The sequence below is a fragment of the Neltuma alba genome, unplaced genomic scaffold (assembly GCF_004799145.2).
Source record: "Neltuma alba isolate B1F8T4 unplaced genomic scaffold, ASM479914v2 tig00007868_pilon, whole genome shotgun sequence".
Lineage (NCBI taxonomy): Eukaryota > Viridiplantae > Streptophyta > Magnoliopsida > Fabales > Fabaceae > Neltuma > Neltuma alba.
In genome coordinates, this window is record NW_021634885.1 from 1 (window position 1) to 20341 (window position 20341).

General features: G+C 33.5%; 2 protein-coding genes across 2 annotated transcripts; both read left to right on the top strand.

The window, feature by feature from the left end:
• The first annotated feature begins 4970 nt into the window (after nucleotides 1-4970).
• On the top strand, nucleotides 4971-6651 carry LOC114753341 (cysteine-rich receptor-like protein kinase 24). The gene is made up of 5 exons (XM_028942029.1): nucleotides 4971-5260; nucleotides 5375-5497; nucleotides 5678-5805; nucleotides 5974-6187; nucleotides 6433-6651. Exons 1-4 carry the CDS (start codon nucleotides 4972-4974, stop codon nucleotides 6133-6135), a joined length of 702 nt encoding a protein of 233 aa, XP_028797862.1. The 5' UTR covers nucleotide 4971; the 3' UTR covers nucleotides 6136-6187; nucleotides 6433-6651.
• A 655-nt stretch (nucleotides 6652-7306) lies between these two features.
• Nucleotides 7307-8034, top strand: LOC114753343 (cold-responsive protein kinase 1-like; the record flags this gene model as incomplete). Its single annotated transcript, XM_028942031.1, has 2 exons — nucleotides 7307-7471; nucleotides 7709-8034. Coding segments are annotated over 2 exons (396 nt in total), but the record flags the coding sequence as incomplete, so codon positions are not given.
• Between the last annotated feature and the right edge of the window lie 12307 nt (nucleotides 8035-20341).

Genomic DNA, 20341 nt, shown 5'->3' on the forward strand with positions numbered 1-20341 from the left:
CCTATAATCCATTGTATTACTACCTAATAAATTTTGAAACATTTAATTCAAGACTAAATTCAACAAGGAATTTTGAACGATTTAAGATTAATTCAATTCAATTTAGAAAAAAAACAGTCAAACAATTCAAAACTAATGATGGCAATTTAATACAATTCCACTAAATTCCAAAACTAACCAATTCAAAACTAAATTCAACAAGGCATTTTGAACAATTTAAGATTAATTCAATTCAATTTTAAAAAAAACAGTCAAACAATTCAATACTAATGATGGCAATTTAATACAATTCAGTTAAATTCCAACAAAATCAAACCAATTCAAAACTAAATTCAACAACGGGCAATTTTGAATTTATAATTAAATTCACCAATTTAATCTAATTCAACTCAATCCTAATAAAATAAAGCAATTAGCAAATCCAACTCAAACAAATTCAAACCAATTCAATTTAACACTAATTTTAGCTCTTTAATCTAATTCAACTCAATTCAAACAAAAAATATGCAAATTCAAGACTAATGATAACAATTTTATCCAATTAATTAAGGTCAATTATTTAATCCAACAATTTAAAGCAATCCAAAATATAAAAAAATTACCAAAATTTTCAACTTTACAATCCCAACCACAATTTTCAAGTTTACTCATTTTGGAAAAAAAAATTTGCTAAAGCTTCTTTCTTTTTGAGATAATACATCCAAAAAAAAAAATCAATTTGCTATTAAATAAACCTTTCAAAATCCTAATAACTATATTACCATTGTAATGCAATACCAATATATGAAAATTCTCTCTTAGACATTTTGACAAACACCTTGTGTGCATGAATATTCAAACAAAGTTTAACAAACTTCTCATTTTTGGAATCTATTACCCAATCAACGTATACAAGTTTAAAACTTTGTAAATACAATTCAACATTCAGCAGCAACCACAAACCCACATTCTATTGCAGCACATATAGAATAACCAAAAAGAGGAAGATTGCTTGTCAACTTACCTTATTCAGTACGCAATGCAATCAAAGAAGGGAGAGGGAGAACACCAAACTGCAGAGGAGAACAACGACCTTCTTTATTCACCAGAGTCACCGAACTGCAGAGGAGAACGACTGCTAGCTCTTTGTCATTGAGACAAAAATGCTACAGCACCAGTGGGGACATAGCTGCCGCAACCTTTAGAGTTCGTTCGCTGTCAAGCTGAGAGGAAAGGCGATGGACTTCCAACACCAGCGGAGACACAGCTTTGCACACGGAGCAGTGGATATGGGAGGAAGAGGCGATGCAGGAATGAAAAAGGGGAGGGATGGAGATGTTCGCGAGCTGTGCTATCTAAATTGGCAATGATTTTAAAAAAAATTCAGGCTCCTTCTCGTCTGTTTTATTAGTACAAACAAGAAGGAGCCAACTTCTTGTCTGTTTTAACAAAACAGGCTCGCCTGTTTTGTTAAAACAGACAAGAAGCTCTACTTCTCGTCTGGTTTTCTTTTTAAACAGACAAGAAAATGGAGCTTATTCTTGTCTATTTTTATTGAAACAGACAAGAATACCCACTTTTTCTGTTCCGTTTTCATAAACAGACATGAATGGAGAAGGTAAAAAGTATGTTTCCTTGTAGTGTTTATAATAAATTTAAAGGTTAAGGCACATCCAGCATACCAAAATATTTTCTCGAATGCATTCAGCACTATAACATACTTTAGGATGCGTGATGCATTCAGTGCCTAAAGTTTTTTTAGATGAAGAAAGATGAGAGATAATAAATGTGTAATATTAAAAGCAATTTTATCATTTTTAAAAAACTTTATCATTGTAGGACACATTTAATGACTAAACTTTCATTTGTTTTCGTATGTGAGAAAAGTAAACTAACTTCTTATATTATCAACCAAAGAAATATGTATTAAAACCCCAACATTGTCTTGGCCTTTTTCAAACATGATGTCGTCCTTTGGCTTAACTCCACATGAATCTTTGGAATCAATCTCATCAAACATAAGATGCTTCACATAATCTCCTTATTAGACTCATGCGTGTCTATAAATGCCAGTGTTTTAATTTATTAGATTTAATCTTTTCATGAAAGATATTTGTTCAGATTTATATGAAATATTTTTGTTGTTTATAGTCAAACCACAGATAATCAGCAGTCAATCTCCACGCTATACTTCTATTACGTAAAGAAGATGGTGTTGGATGTTTTGAAAATTAAATATTGTTTCTAAAGGAATTATTACATTCTGACTATATCAATTTCTATACCGTCCACGCTTAAAAAACACTACCTAATGCCGCAAAGTAAAAAAAAAAAAAACTACTTCCACTACTTAATATAAAAACTAGTTAAAATTTAATTTATATTTAAATATAATATCTCAATCTACTTTTTCTATAATATTTATCTATTTTGTCTCCAAAATAATCAGTATGGTAATTGCACATTATTAGGAATTTTCATCAAGTGGTAGCTGGTTTCAATATATATAATTAATCAGAGTATTTTAAACAAATATTTATTTATTATAAATAACTAACTTAACTAAGTAATGTTGATCCAACAGCCACGGTCAGCTCCTTTTAACCTAGGCACAAGTTCCTGTACACAACACCGGAACTTGTCATTACATAACCTCTGCCTCACGTAGGACATTTAATTTGCTGATTACATTTCTTCCTCAAAATCTTACAGTGATTTTCTCACCCAAAAAAAAAAAAATCAGTTTTCCACAACCTCACCGTCACGTTTCAAGAGATATAATTTTGAAAATCTAATGTTGCGGTCTATTTCAAACACCATGATGCTCCTTTTATTTCGTTATTATCCTCATACTCTATTGAAGCAAAGGCCCATTGATCTCTCTTTCTCTTCTTTATCTTCTACCTCTCAATCAAACATGCTTCAACATTCTTATCTCCTTACCTTGTTCATTTTCACATTCTGGTCATGCTGCGCTATTGACGCCGTCGTTTCAGACCCACAGACTCATCTTGTTACCATCGGCTGCACCCCATTCGACCGCTTCCTCGTCCACTCCTTCCTCCCTTCTCTTCTTTCTTCAATGACAACCTAAACGCAACCTTTCGAGACATCGGCTACACCCTTTTAGATCAAAACAAGCATTTCGTTCCGGTTCAGGAAAGCGGTGGCGGAACCCTGTGTCCACTCTTTTCAGTGCAGAAAAGTAACTCCTTTCTATCGCCGACTGTGTCGCGTGCTTTGATGTAGCTGCCGCCAAAGTCCGGAGCTGCCGTGCCGGAGCCCCTGGTGGCCATGCCGTTTACGACGGCTGCTTCCTCAGGTACACAAAACTACTCCACAAGGTTCCACTAGTTCTTTTCTTAGTAGGGCACCTAAAAATAAGATATTTATTGTGACGTTATTAGTTTACCCAAGGTGTAGTTTTGGAGATAATATCTCAAAATAAACTTAACACACACCAACTCAGACTTCATTTATGTCTAAGTATCCAATATCTTTTGATGAGTCACCTTAATTGACAGAAAATATCTCTTTTATGTCTTGGGGGTGTGTGGTTTCTCCCTGAAAGTGTTTTTTAAAAACATTTTCATGCAAATTGAGATAAAATCCTTCTTACATAGTATACTGTAAAATCATTATAACTTTGTTTTTATCCAATCACTCTCTTAATTTAAATAAGATGTTGCGGGTGGGACTTTATAATGGGTGCGTGAGCTCCTTGACAAAAAAAAAACAGTATCTTTCTTATTTAAAAAAAAAACTTATTTGAAGAAAAAGATAATTTCAAAAAGGGAAAGCAATCCATTTCCTCATCCTTTACATCAATTTTCCGGTAGAGGTTCATTCCTATGCTTTCTTGTGCTAGTCTCTATAATGATGATGTGGCATGATGGAGTTCATCAAAAGGGAAAAAAATGATAAACAGGTCTTGCATATGGGACTTAATAACTAATAAACCCAATAAAGTTGTTAAACTATAGTAAGATGTAGGGGATTTGAATGTCATTATGCACATAGTATATGTGAAATAGTCAGAATACTTCTGCAAGACCCCAAAACCAACTTTGATTGGTCGATCGTTCACTAATCACTTGACTCAGACTGTCATAGGCCGGCGACTAGATGGTCATTGGACCCCTAGCAGCAGGTTGTCATCAGTAAGAGCAACTATTTTAAAACTATTTTTACTAAAATATTTATATTTAATATTTAATCATTTAAATATCACAATTATTTAAAACTAGTATAAGTTATTTTTATTTTTTGATCTGCATAAAACTAGTGTAAGTTAATTTATAAAACTTGCAAGTGAATCAGAGAACATATTTTGTGTATAACTCATAATAACCTTAAATCACTTTGGGTTTGGGACTAATTTTTATTGTTGAACTAAAAAATTAAGGTTAAAATCCTCCCAATAAATATGTTATAAATATGTTTTTTGAGATTTGAACTTGTGTGAATCAAAGTGCTTTTTTTTTGGTTAACTTGCAAATTCTAAAGCATTGGCTATAAAAAATAAGACTATTGGCCATGATTTTTAAAAGTGACCTTTTAAATTTAGTTTCAACAGTAACCTTTTTTTGTCACTGTTAAAACCTTTTAGCTATAGCCCTTATGGCAATGATATTGGACAATGACAACGCTGCAACTTATAGCTACCGAAACTTTTAATGGTGACTTTTGTACTTTTAGCCATGACATAAAAGTCAATTTTTTTTTTTTGCGGTGATTATTAATCAATATATTTTTCTAGCATATCAAAAGAAATCCAGATGTCCACAAAGGGTTTCTCTGTATATACATATTGCAAAATCCATATTGAACTTGGAAAACTGATATATATGCATGGGAAATTTTTTGGTATTTTGAGGTATGATGCGAGTCCTTTCTTTGACCGGGCGACGGATACTTTCAATGCTGCCTTATGTGGGAATAAAACTACAGGAGAAGCCACTGCCTTAACTCAGCTGTGCGCAAAAACTGCTGATGAATCTCCAAAGAGAAACACCAACAATCCCTGGCTTTCTGGCAGCCACGAAGACACAAGTACTTAATAATAATGGTCCAACTATATATGCCTTTGTGCAGTGCACAGAAACTATCACACAAAGTGGATGCCTCAGTTGCTTAGATGTTGCATACAGAAATATGCAGACTTGTCTTCCTACTTCAGATGGTCGAGCTTTTGATCAGGGCTGTTTCATGAGATACTCCACAACCTCATTCTTTCCTGATAATTACCAGATCGTTGACGTCACTCCCATGGATAAACAAGGTATGGTTCATTTGAAGATTTAAGTGTTCAATTATATAATTTTCTTTTGTTAGTTTTATGTTACACTTATCTCATGTCATTTTGGTTTGATAAGACGATTTTCTTGGCTTGCAGGTTCGAGCATTAAGGGGGCTATCATTGGTGGAGTTGTTGGAGGAGTATTGCTTGTTTTGGTTGCCCTTGCACTTTTTGTTTGGATTAAACCACGTAAAAGCCCTAAAAGGGTTCCGGCTAGAGGTAAAAAAAAAAAAGTTCAAAGTATTAATTTACTGCATATTTTTAATGTTTGGGTGATGATCTGGTTTTCACTTTGTCCGTGAAAGAAAGAGTTATGGACTTTCCATGTATCTACAAAGGATGAATCCTGATATGTTTTTCTAATTTTTTGAGAGAATTTGACTAATGTTTTTCTCCCAGGAGACATAACTGGTGCAAGCAAGTTGGAAGGTGCAATTCATTACAGTTACATGGATTTGAAGTACGCAACTAGAAATTTTAGTGTAGAAAATAAACTTGGAGAAGGAGGATTTGGTGCAGTATATAAGGTAGCTATATCTTTTGATTATTAATATTTTCATCTAGATCATGTTCCCCAAGTAAGGATTTTCCGATGTGAGTTTTATGCAGTGTTGTAAAAACTTGTATATATACGAAAGGAAAATTAAAGGGACCATATATAACACTTTTAGGAAATTATTAATCATCATGAACAGGGAACTCTGAAGAATGGGAAAGTAGTTGCAGTCAAGAAGTTGACTTTACGTCGTTCCAATAAAGTGGAGGAAGAATTTGAGAGTGAAGTGAAGCTTATAAACAATGTTCACCATCGAAATCTTGTTCGACTTCTTGGATATTGCAGTAAGGGTGATGAGTGAATTCTTGTTTATGAATACATGAAAAATACCAGTCTCGACAAATTCTTATTTGGTAAACTCCTCTGAACCTACCAAAATTTATGTTCTGTTCTTTAAGTACAGCTGCTTGATGTCTTCATAATATTAAGACGTGGATATATTTTCATTTTCGTATAATTGACTCTTCTAACAAGCTCATTCCCAGATGAGATTAAAAATTATTGAAGTACTTAGTAAAAGTATATAAGTATTTCCTCTAGAAACATTTAGAGGATCATTTTTTAATTGTTTCTTTGCCATGAGTAAATTTGTTAACAGGTAAAATGAAAGGTTCTCTTGGTTGGAAGCAACGATATAATATAATTTTAGGCACTGCAAGGGGTTTGGCCTATCTACACGAAGAATTTCACAACCGTATCATACATAGAGATATAAAATCCAATAACATCCTCTTAGATGATGATCTTCAACCTAAAATTGCTGACTTTGGGTTGGCAAGACTTTTACCTGAGGACAAATCTCATCTTAGCACGAAATTTGCAGGAACATTGTAAGTTGAAATAATTATATTTGGCTTTCTTTTTTTTTTTTTACTTTAATCACAGTATATGCATGCAGATAAAATATATGTTTAGGTAAACACAACACTCCTATGATATCGATAAATAATTTTAACATTTTCCTTCTTTTTTCCTGTAATTAAAACGTCAATACTACATGAAAGAGTTTGGTGACATGTGGGATAAGAAAAAAATTATGGTTTAATTATATTTTTAAAATATTTGGATTATTTGGACTTATCATCATTTTACGATTTATTTATTTTTATCAGTATTTTAGTTTTCTTATTATTGTTAGGATTAGTTGTTATTATTATTTTTCTTCTTCTTATTGTCATCATCTCATTATAACTAGTTCTAGGGTTTTCATTTTACGGAGACTTAAGACTTTGGATTGAAATTTCAGAATACAATTATTTTCTCTCCGGCGTCCCTTCTCTGCTTCCCTTTTCTCCTCGATTTCTTTCTTTTTCTATATTGTTTTACATCAGAATTCATATCTATGTTCCACATGACATAGTATTATGTTTGTTCCGTCTATTTCAGATATTGTTGCCTTGAAATTTATATGGGCGTGTTTGTGTTCTTAATTATAATATGATGAATTATGTCGTAAATGCTACATATATATATTTGTCAGAGGATATGCAGCACCGGAGTATGCAATAAATGGACAATTATCTGAGAAGGTTGATATCTACAGCTATGGAGTTGTAGTTCTAGAAATTCTTAGTGGTCAAAAAAGTGAAGAATTGAATGTTAATGGTGAGGCCGAAGGTGAATTCCTCCTTCAAAAGGTAAGAAAATTTACAAAAGCATTTAAAAATACTATTTTTGAAGGAGGTTTTGACGTGGGAATTCATTTAGTAAATCAACACATATACTGCTTTTGGGTTAGATCTTTTGAAAGAGGTTTTTTTTTTTTCATTTGATTAGAGAATCTAAAAATAACCAAAACTTTAAAAATTAACACCTTCGTCTTTGCATTTCTATCCTGGTGATTTTGTTTAACTTTTGATCCCAATTATTGTTAGGCATGGAAACTATACGAAAGAGGCATGCATTTAGAGTTGGTGGACAACACTTTAGACTCTAACGACTATGATGCGGAACAAGTAAAGAAAATAATTGAGATTGGATTGCTTTGTACCCAAGCATCAGCTACAATACGGCCGACAATGTCCGAAGTGGTTGCCTTGCTCCAAAACAAATATTTGTTTGAAAATATGAGACCAACTATGCCTTTCTTGGTTGAAACTAAATAAGGGCTCATGGAACGAACTATTACTTCTGCATGGCTAGGGGGTGTTTGGCTGGAGAAGAAAAGTAAATTTATAGAATATAAAGTAAATATATGAGAGAAATTTTGTCTTGATTTATATAAAATCACTTTTTAAAAGTATTTTTTGAATTATATTGTCAGAAAAATACTTGTTTGTATGTTTTGAAGTTTTTAGTGTTGAAACCCATAGAACGGAATACGAACTAACATCAAACAAAAATGAGAATGCTTGTCCTACATTCCATTATTATATTCTTCAACATGTGTTTGTAATCATATATCAATCCTTAAAAAGTATATGTCAATTGATAATTTTAGTGTACAATTTCAAGTAAACTACATTACTCTAGCTTAACGTTTTGGTTAATGTACACACGACAACCTCTTTTTTTTTTTTTTTTTCCTAATCCAATTTTATTTTAAATGATGATATGATGTGAATTTTTCCTACAATACACGACTTTGCGAGCGAAGTTATTTATTCGTCTTTATAGTCACGTTAAGAGTGAAATAACCGTATCATATCGGAGTTTAATAACAAGTTAATTGCCTAATTCTTATTGTGTCAAGAAAATGTATGAAAAACATGCACTATTCATAAGTATTGAAAACATGGCTTATTTCTTAAATTTTGTATAATTATTTACTTAAAACTCAGTTTAGCTTTGATATGCAGGTGGTGCATTTCAAAAATTGGTGATAATCTTTTTAGAACCTATTTGCTCTTTGCCACCTGGATTTTCATTATGGACTGGATTTAAAGTTAGTGATGGTTTATTTTCTGTTTTGAACTCTGGGTATTCACAGCAGATAACAATAGAGAAGACTTTCTGAAACAGCATTAGTACTGATCATGAGATCCTCTTTGTACACGCCGCCAGCTTTTTCCTAGTCTTGTCGCCTTTTTTGAAAAGGCAGTGCGGCTTAAGTTCAAACCCAAGTTATCCACAAGGCAAGGTGGCACAAAATCTATACACGCGTCGGTCAAAAACCTTTCATAAATTGCATGGTCACCCCCACACAAATTGTTGTTGCGTCCTTCAAGACTGTTTAAATTTAAGAAACATGTTGAAAAACAGCTCCATCCCACTGATATTAAGCCCAAAACACGAACCCTCTTCGGAGTTCGAAGCAGTCCCAACAACAAGATGCTTCAACGTCCTAATAATCTCTTTCTTCTCCTGGTGACCTTCTTGATATTCTGGTCAGGCTGAACTCTAAACGGCGTCGTTCCGGACCCGCAGACCAATCTTCTGCACAGTGGATGCAGCCCGTTCTACGAATACGTGCTGTCCAACTTCTCGACGTTCAACGAAAACCTCAACACAATGTTTAGAGAAATCCAAGGGGAGATCGTGACTCAGAACAAGTACTTCGCGACGGCGCAGCAGGGCGGCGGAAATAACCCAGTTTCCACTCTTTTTCAGTGCAGAAATTGCCTCTCCATCCCCGACTGTGCCGCCTGCTTCGACGTCGCTTCTGTCAGATCCGCAACTGCTCCGGCGGAGCACACGGTGCCCGTGTCGTCTACGACGGCTGTTTCCTCAGGTACAAGATCCGACTAACCCACCTGATTCAATTTTGACTTCCCTGTTGAAACAGTGGAAGCTTAGGCCTTGGATATAAGATATTTATTGCGTGATCATTGAGTAGTTTGTGAATGTGTTGTGAGGTTTACGACCGTGCTTTCTTTTTGGTTTTGTCTCTATTTGCATTGATTAATTAAACAGTAAAGACAAAGGAGAAATAAAACTTTAGTTAAGTATGGCTACTTAAAGTAGATGATAATATGAAATTAAAGTTTAATAACAATAGATGGGATCTCAAAAAAAAAAATCATTGAATTTTAAAATTTCAAATCATTCTTGTTTACTACATTTTAATAACAATTGACAACATTTAAAAAAGTAAATGACAATATATTTTTGTGATTTGAGATTTTGAAATTTTAGAGGTATTTTTTTTGGGGGATTTTTTTTCCATATATTTACACATTTCTCATTTTAATGATAAGGTAATAATTTGATTCATTAAATTTCTTAAAAATTTATTTACATATTTTTTTTAGCGTTGGTAAACATTTCATATGAAAAAATTTATAACTTGCAAGGTTTTATTGATATAATCGATGAAATAAAAAAATTGATTATTTCTCAGATAAATAATATAATAGACAAGATTTTAACAACAAATCATAATCAACAACAAGTTGTCAAATTCATCAACACACAGACGTCATGCGCGCAATAAGTGAGTATAAATGCTCAACTGCCATTAGATGCCCTCTGCTGGCCGGTCCATGTTAGCTAAATCAGTCTATAAATAATTCAACATAGGAATATAAATTTAATTCAAACAATTTTAATAATTAATGTTTTGGTAAAGGCACGAGGAGAAGATTAAAGATAACAAAAGGAAGAGTAGAAAGAGAAAGCTATTAAGAATAAGAAAGTAGGACCAAGACACAATTCAAAATGGCTTATGAGTTCGGGAAGTGGGTTAATTAGAATATCAGACGCTGGCAAGACAAGACACAACTTTAGCTAGAATATAGAAGGCTTTATATGAATTGTGAGTTAGAGTCTTATTCCTTGAATAAATTTATGGATAATTTATTACCTATTAGAGACAAATGTATAAAACCTAAATTTACACTCTGCTTATTACCAAAATCATAGCCTCGATATTTAAAGAAATGTAGCACGTCAAGTAGGTCAATAACTAATCAATGCAATTTTATAGTGATATTGGAAAGATGAATTGGTATTACTTTGTGGTATGCTAAGGTATGAGACGAGTGCCTTCTTTGACCAAACATATTTTGAATTTGAATTCGGATATTCAAATATATCTTTGACTTATAATATTATGATTTCTTGAATTCAAATTCAGAATCAATCATAATCAATTCTAAATATATATATATATATATCTCTCTCTAAGATATATATATATAATCTATACAATATAAATTAATTAAATTTATATCGTAACTGATTGGATTTGTTTAAGAATATTTGACCGAGTCGAACATATCATAATCTTACTTAGATATTTGACCGGTATATTTTCTTAATATCTAGTCAAATAGTTCGGTTCATCAAGAGTGGATCCAAGCCCAAAATCCACATAAATATAGATCCAACCTGTTATGTTTTCTCCCTCTCCTTATTTATTTCCTTCACTTAGAAGATAAAAAATCTAAGAACAAACATTTAGTGGCTTACCATGTTTCAAGAAGCGGTTGATATCAGTGGTTTGATCATCAGGAAAGAGAGAAGTGGTGGAGTATCTCATGAAGCACCCAGTATCGTAGCTCTTAGCATTTGAGTTTGTAAGACAAGTCTGAAATTTGGCTGACGCAGAGTTCATGTAATTCTGGCACCCACTGTGTGAGAGGGTTTGAACGCATTGAGCAATCGCATAAATTTTCAAACCATTATTATTAGGCACAGGCGTCTTAGTGACCGCATAAAATCCACTCATTCTTGGGGTTGCTACGTTTAGATTCCTTAGAACTTGTTGGACAGTTGAAGCAAGCGCCGGGGAATCTGTTATTGTCTGATTCGCACATCTTATGTTGCTCCGCTCTATGTCGTTGGCCAGATCAAATTGTTGACTGCTCTCGTACCTAGTCACTAATCAATAAGATGGTAACTAATTAAGCATGTGTCTAGTGTCTTTTTTGGGTATTGGATGGTCCCAAAAAGAGATGTAAGTTTTTGGTAGCCTCTTTTGTGTGTACCTATGGCTGCTGAAGAAGACTAAATTGAGATGAACTTATTTCACTAAGAAGAACATCTGAATCAAATCTGTTTACTTATTAGACAAGAATAATGTATGCTCTACCATCTTATCTCTATGACGATGCTCTATTATCCGAGAAAAAAGGGTGAAACTTGAGGTTGTGGGGGTAGCTAGTTGTACCTGAGGAAGCAGCCGTCGTAGACGAGACGGGCACCGTATGACCTGGCGGAGCAGTTGCGGATGTTTACCGCGGCGGCGTTTAAGCAAGCGAGGCAGTCGGCGACGGAGAGGTAGTTTCTGCACTGAAAAAGGCCATAAACGGGGATGTTAGCCTTCACTGCTTCAGCTGTGGCGAAGTGTTTGTTTGGCCTTGGATCTGAGCTCTCAGGTCTTGAAACGTTTCGTTTAGGATCTCCTTCAAGATGGAACCATCGTTGTCGCCGTCTTGGTCACACCATAGCTGCGCTAGATTTGTCTGAGGGTCGGAAACGACGCCGTCGAGCGTCCACCATGACCAGATTATGAAGCTCAATAAGAAGAAGAGAGGCTTCTGTTGCAGTAATTGTGGCTGCATGCTGGTTTTTCTTGCCTTTCAGAAGCTTGTATATATTAACTATTATATATATTAACCATATAAAAAGATTGTAACAAAACAAATTAGGAAGAATACATTAAAAAAGTTTTCAGTGTCATGAGAGAATTAAATCCTAGACGTACACTTCTACATGTTATCCAAGACGAGTTACTCTGTTTTTTTTTTTTTAACATATATGTATGCATGTATGTTTATCAAGTATCATTATACAGCACAAGATAAATAATTCAAATTGAAAATCAGGTTAAATAAATATTTCAAACATGATTTCTTCTAATTTTATTTCAAACATGTATTGAAATTTGTTTATAACTATATTTGCCACTTTGCTTGCTTCCATCCCATGCCTATCTCGTGTGGCATGTCTCTTTATATCAGTTGAATATATTTTAATTATTACACAAGAATAATGTATCCTTTATGTACGTGAGCAATAAATCAATATAATATATTATTATCAGCCAAAAAATATCATTTGTTATAAAAATTGGTTTTTATGCCAACGAAATTATATAACTTAGAATTCTGGGCGTTATATATGATTATACGCCAGAAGTTGTCATCTAAATAAAGGATTTTTTGGATGTTATTTTCGCTTGTTTTGTTTGAATTTGTTTTCTTTTATATATATCATTGTCTCTACGCTCGATGTCACAATGTTCATTAAAAAGATATGTCCCTAGAAATATATATGATCTCTATGATGTTGTATTATTAAAAAAGAAAGTCAAACTTGTTATTGTTGGTGGACTAATTGTACAAGAGGAAGCAGCCGATCGATTCCCACTTAATATTAATATCATTTGTACAAAAAAAAAATATTCAGATTTTTTTGTAATTTAATTATATATTTATATGGTAATTTAGTGGAAAGAAGAAATAAGATTAATTAATATACCTTGCAAAAATAATGAGGTGGCTGACAACTTGTGGGAATGAAACAACTAGACATAATATTAATGCCCCAACGTAATATCACGTGAAGCCTTAATTATGAACTTCACAGATTATTTAGTTAGCAATCCAAATGTCAACTCTTGTTTGTTAATTTGTTAAGAGCATAGAATTGAGAAAACGGATCCTGTTACTTGTAATATATGTTTATTTTTGTATTCTTATTCAATCTGAACCCTCCTTTTTTTTTTAATTTTTAATATCGTTATGTTTTTACATTTGAGATAATTCGATTCTTTTTTTTTTTTTTGCTATTTTTTTATAGGAAGATGCATGACACTGAATTTTTTTTTTTTTTAAAAACACTTTCTATGTCAGCTTTTTATATATTGCTGTGAAAAAAAATAGAGTTTTTACGTCGATTATTTAGCCGATGCAGAACTCTTCAAAAATTACGTTCCTTATTTTTATGATTCTACATTCGCTGACGTTGAAAGTCTGATTTGCAGCCGTGCTTGTTATGCGCTTGTTGAGCTTCATAATCACACGTAATATATAATCAACATCTAGTTAAAGCTAATCCATTTGCGGCCCTTTTTTTTTTTTAATATACATCAAATTCCTTAATTATGAGGGCCAATATATATATAAATATATGTCTCTCTCAACATGTAGGGGCATGAAGGCGACTCCCCAATTATTAAGTGATGGAATCTCATTCTCAGCAGGAGTATTATATTCACTTCACAATCCTAATCTCACATCCTAACCACCTATATTTGTAAATACTCCTCTGATCCTTAATATAAGATCTATTTAACTAATTTGATTAAATTAAAAAAGTTAGGTAAATTAGTTAATTATAAGAAATATGATATGTTTTTCCTAAAACACCATAATCATCTTTCTTAATATTCTCCATCCCTCTTCTACTTGATTATGGTTGAAAGAGTTTCCATAAGTGTAATTTAGGAAAATTTGATAAATATGAGAAATAAGTCTTATATTTAGAACCAAAATCAACTTAGTAATTAAGTCTTATATTAAGGATCAGAGGAGTACATAGTCAACATTCACTACAAAAAAATTGACTTTCAACGGCGACAAAAGTCGCCGCTGAAAGTACAAAAGTCGCCGCTGAAAGTTTTTTGCGGCGACAAGTCGCCGCTGAAAAGTCGTTGCCGTAGCAGCTGTGGCTGAAAACTTTCAGTGGCGACTAAAAAGGTCGCCGCTAAAAGATACTTTCAGCGGCGACTTTTAGAAGTTTCGGCGGCGACTAATGTCGTCGTCGAAAACACTTTCAGCGGCGACATTTGTTGCCGCCAAAAAGTCTTTCAGCGGCGACAAAAAAGTCGCCGCAGAAAACACTTTCGGCGGCGACACTCTTGTCGCCGCTGAAAGACTTTTTGGCAGCGACATTTGTCGCCGCCGAAAGTGTTTTCTGCGGCGACTTTTTTGTCGCCGCTGAAAGTAATGCCTAAGAAGAATTGGCTTTACCAATGCCACGTCATCGCCGCCGGTGCCACGTCATCATCTCCGGCCGCCACGTCATCACCGTCGACCTCCACGTCATCGCCATCGGCGGCCACGTCATCACCACCGACCGCCACATCATCACTAGCCACCTCCACGTCATTGCCACATCACTCCTCCTCGCCACGTCATCGTCCAAATATTTTCACCTTAAATGTGTCTTCTTCCAGGTTCGAACTCGTGACCGCCTCCTTTCGTGTCCAACCTTCTTGTCACCTTAAAAAAGTCGCCGCTGAAAGTCCACTTTCGGCGGCGACAAAAAAAGTCGCCGCTGAAGGTCCACTTTCAGTGGCGACACTTTTGTCGCCGTTGAAAGTCTTGGTTTCAATGGCGAACTTTCAGCGGCGACTTTTTTTGTCGCCGCCGAAAGTCGTCGCCTAAAGTCTGTTTTTTTGTAGTGATTTAACTTTTTCCTCCTAATTATGTTGTCTTTTTCTCTCTTTGGTCATTTATGGAAATACGTAAGATGCGTTTGTGATAGATACGCCTCAATAACTATAAATTAATGTCTTTGTGTGTGTGTGTGTATAAAATGTCAAATTAAACATAGACAAAGAAATGTCAACTAGTAATATCGCTGGCTGTGGCCATTAAAAAAGAATTGAAATGTCGACCTTGTTTATTTCTATATCTTTTTTTTTGTTGTGTAAAGGTACATCCAGTATCTTGATCTTATTTGCTAGGTGCATACAGCATCCAATCTTTTTATACAGTGTATCCAGTATCTTGATTTTACTTTTTTTTTTAAATACATCTAGCATCTTGATATTTTTTTTAGTTATATTTAGCATCCTAATCTTTAGTTACATTTAACACCTTGATATATTTTTTTGTCACATATAGCACTCTCGATATCTTTTTTTTTTTTTGAAATAGGGTGCTAGATGTAACTGAAAAAAATAATATCAAGGTGCTAGATGCATCATATAAAAGATCGTGATACTAGATGCACATGGAAAATAAGATTAGGGTGATGGATTTATCTTATTTTTTTAAAGAAATAATTTTCACAAACTATTTTCAAACAAATTTTGAGAGTTCAAGATCATGATGAGTGGTTTAAATGGAGAAATGCCTAATAAGATAAAAGGAAAACTTTATCGCACTATTGTGTAAGACTAACAATATTATATGGTAGTGAGTATTAGGCTTTAAAAGGATATCATAAATATAAAATCAGAGTAATTAAGATGAGTGTGTGGTCATAAAAAAACAAAGGATTCATAATCATCATATTTGCCAAAAGAGTTGGCATGGCATTTATGATAGAGAAAAATGATAGAAAATTGTTTGATGAGATGGTTCAGGCATGTTCAGAAAAGGCCACCGAATATACTGGTGAGAAGGGTGGATTAAGCCATATGAAATTCTCTGAATGAGAATAGAGACGAATGCGGGATGCCTAGCAAAATCAGCAGAACTTGTCTACATTTTGAAGTCCAAGTATTGGGGAACAGGATTGCAACAACGAAGAGGGTGAAGTACAGATAGGAGAGATGGCGGTCCTTTTCATATGCCACGTAGCCGGAGACTAGAAAATGGAGGTAATTAGTCATATATGGATGTTACAACAAAGGAGGATGAACCAATGAACAGGCAAACAAATTGAATTATTTTTAAAAATATCCAGATGGCTTGCCAAGTCAGAAATAATGATGAATTAAAATAATCTCTCCCAAACCCAATTGATGGTCAACGTTTGCAATATACTACTTCCAATCTTTAATATAAAAGCTAATTAGCTAATTTGTGTAGATTAAGAAAGGTTTTAAGTAGTTATTAGTAATAAATAGATGTCATCTTTCCTAAATTACTCTTACTAACTACCGTTTGATGGGATCTTTAATACGTATAATTACTATAAGAATTATTTTGAAAAAAAAGGATAAATATAAAAGATAATGTGAATTAGGATTTTATATTTTGGACTAAACTAAATATTAGGATTTTATATTTTGGACTAAACTAAATATTAAACTAACTCTTATATTAAACACAGGAGGTAGTATCAAATTGGGGAACATTACTCCACTTTTTCATTACTATAAAAATCTCCTTGTTTAATAATGCCTAAAATTTAACAGCAAAATATTAAAACAAATGTCATATAAATTGATTAGAAGATTGAGAAAATGCTTATTTCACGGTTGTTTACAAGAATTGCCAAATATTAAAAAAATAATTAAACATCAAAAAATTAATTTGGTTTAACATTATCACAGAAAAAGCACAAATAATTACCGTATAAATGATTGTTGTGGAGTGTCATTTGTGGACCCCACTCTGATTTGATAAAATAATCTCAAGAAATTTGACAATTTTTTTATAACGTCAAATACAAGTACTTGACTTTAGGATTTCTTTTTCGGTAGCATGAAAAGGGCTTCATTTGATAATTATTAACAAACAAGCGTAAAATATTCGGGGCCATATTTAATATTAAGTGCTTTAACAGCAAATATGTGATTGAATTTAAACAACATTGTACAAAATTGTCAATTATCATAAAGTTTTTTATACTATCTCCAATCCTTAATATAAAGCTATATAATTAATTTACAAAATAAAAAATTTAATTAAATTAGTTATTTGTAATAAATATATTTTCTTTTCTAAAATGTCTTGTTAATCATATGCATTTGAATCACATCTTGACAATAACTTTTCAACATATGTAATCATCATAGAGATAACTTGTGGGCAAAATGGACAAACTATTGAAAACAAAATAAATTGAAATATTATATTTAAAACTAAATTGAATTTTCAATCATCTTTTATGTTAAGAACTGGAATAACTATATGGGTTGGCTGCATTCCAAATAGCCGCATAGGTAAAAGAATGATAATAGAACCTCTACAGCAACCAAATTCAGCCAGCACCTTCAAAATCTAAAATGTAAACCTCTTTAAGGCTATGTATCCTACGAAAAGAGAATATAATTACCAAAATTACAACAAGTGAATGACAATTTTGGGTGCAAGAATTGACAAGGTTTATGCTACTCATTTATTATTGAAATTTTTTTTTACAATTATCTATTTTTTAAAGAAACTAATATAAATACTAGACTTAAGGGGTATTTGAGACGTTTTTCGTATTAGTGTAAAAACACTCTTTAAACGGTTTTTTTTTTTTTTTCTGGTTCCAAAAGGCCCTTAGTCCTGTGCCATACTATACAGTATGCAGGCAGAGTCTACTGGGCTTCGGCAAGTCTTGCCTGCTTCGTTTCCACCCTTTTTTAGACCTCACTCACTCCTCATCAGCTTGCTGTCGTGCCACCGGGTCTACTTCCTGCAGGCATCGTCTGTTAGCCTTTTTTCTGCCGGAGATTTTGCTAATTATACATAAATGATCTGTGCTTGACGTTCCTTAAGTTCCTCTGGCAGATCCCGAATGAATTGTTTTTGACATGGGAAGCAAATTGAGTTGTGTAATGCGTACTGATAGTGCTAGAGTTTAATCTATTACTTGTCTCTGCAATTACCTTTAAGCATGGAATGGATGCCCCATAATTTTCTCTTCCCATTGCTCAGAAGGAGCCACTTGTGAAGGCACACCTTACTACGAAATTTTTGTTTGTCAAGCTTATATGTAAATGCTGCAGCTTTGATATGATATGTGCCATTATCTGCTTCTGATGCAATATTTACACATCAGACAATATAAATAATTAGTTGGTGTTCCTTTACTAACTTTTGTGAATGTGGTTATGTTGACTTGAATTCTGATTCATAAAAGAAAGACAATGCCGGAGAAGAAAACTCCCCTGCTTTTTATGGATATCTCTGTGGAGGGGGACCCTGTTGAAATGATGCTTTATGAGTACCCTTTTATTTCTTTTTTAATAGTTTTGAATTCAAATGATTGTCATGACCAATGATGAATCTTTCTTGGTTTCTTTTTATTTCGCAAGTTTGACTTTGAGGAGAGTAGAAATGTAACCTAAGGAACTCTTTCTTCCTCCTAGCTATTGTATGACCCTGCCCCCTTTGTTGCAGAAAATTCCCAGCTATTAATACACTGCCCAACAAAAACCCTCTTGTACTGCAATTACAATCTGACTAATTGAACAGGCCGTTGAACATGCTAATTTATTTTGGTGAACAGAGTTTCTGCATTATTCTTGTGATTTATTTCAGCTGAGTCATCTGAGCTAAATCATGACATGGGAGGTCTTTTGTTCTTGTCAAAAGAGTAATACTCGTGGTTCACATTTTGTGATCATATTGGTTGACAAGCTTGATAGGTTTGTTTCATGGTCAACTCTTGTAGGTATTTATCTCTCTGTTTTGCTTTTTTCCTTTTCATGTTTCTTGACCAACTGGGGTGTGCATATAAATTGCTTGGTGTTGAAATATATATTTGAAGAAGTGTGTAATTTACTAATCCTGCTGTTTGGGCAGCTGGTTGAAGTAGTTTATACACTGCAGAGGACTGGAGCTTGTGTTGTTGCAGTACCTATTGAAATTGTCAGATGTGGTGAATATTACAAAGGTGGGATTCGTTTTGGCCATCTTAATTCTATTAAAAATGATCATAATTATTTGTGAGGTCATGTACAAAATATTTGAATTTGCCAGGACCAAATGTTAAAGCATAATGTTTGATCATTCTCAAAGAATAGTATTATTTATATATTACTCATATAACGCTTAAGATCACACGATCAATCACTTTACTTTTGGCCATTGTTTTCTTATTAATGAAGCAAAATCATGACATGTAGGCTTGCTTGATGAGGAAAAAAATTCCTTGAAGCTATTAATTACTTAATATATTAGTGCTTTTCTGTTACTCCTACAGTGCCTTTATGTTTGTGTTTCCCATTATTTTTACTACCCACTTTTAAACGAAGTAAATGGTTTATCTCGTACCTATTTATTGTTAAAAAATTTAATTGATTTAAATAACATCGTACTTTGTCACTAGAGTCACCCATTTTCAGTTATGCTATGGTACGAAGGGATGATTTTTAGAAATGTGATGGGATAGAATTGAGTGGACTATAAACTAATATGCTCTTGTATTGCTTTTTGTGCCTTATGTTTACCTCTTTGTTTTCTGGTTTTTGCCCTTTGTGTCCATTAAAAAATGTTCTAAAATGATCAAAAGCGGGATAGACGTTATTCTAGGAGTCTGTGACCTATGAATATGGATAGCCCCAACACAGCATAACACAATATGTGAGATGGTATATTTGACACCATAGCTAATATTCTGGTTAGACCGAAACAAACCCCTCCACTAGTTTCTACATTTAAGATTGGAGGGAGCATTATATAAGAAAGAGGAGAAGGAAGAAATTTAGGAATGCTCTTTGTTGTTGTAGGACCAAACTTGTTAGCACCATCACATACCCAAAGTGTCACAATTTTTGTATAAGGACCATGTTTAAAGCTGATACATGAGATATCAGGATCTTATAAGATCCACCACTAGGGTGTAGAGAATTAGTACTCTCTTATGTGACCTAATTTGTTTTCCTCTGCATGGTTTTTGTGACCTTATAAGATACACGAGGGTTTTTGAATATTTCTGTGTTTTTGACAATTTCTGAAGGTCCAAAGGCGAGAGGAGGCGCAAGAGGGCATTAAACTGGAGTACCAGAATAA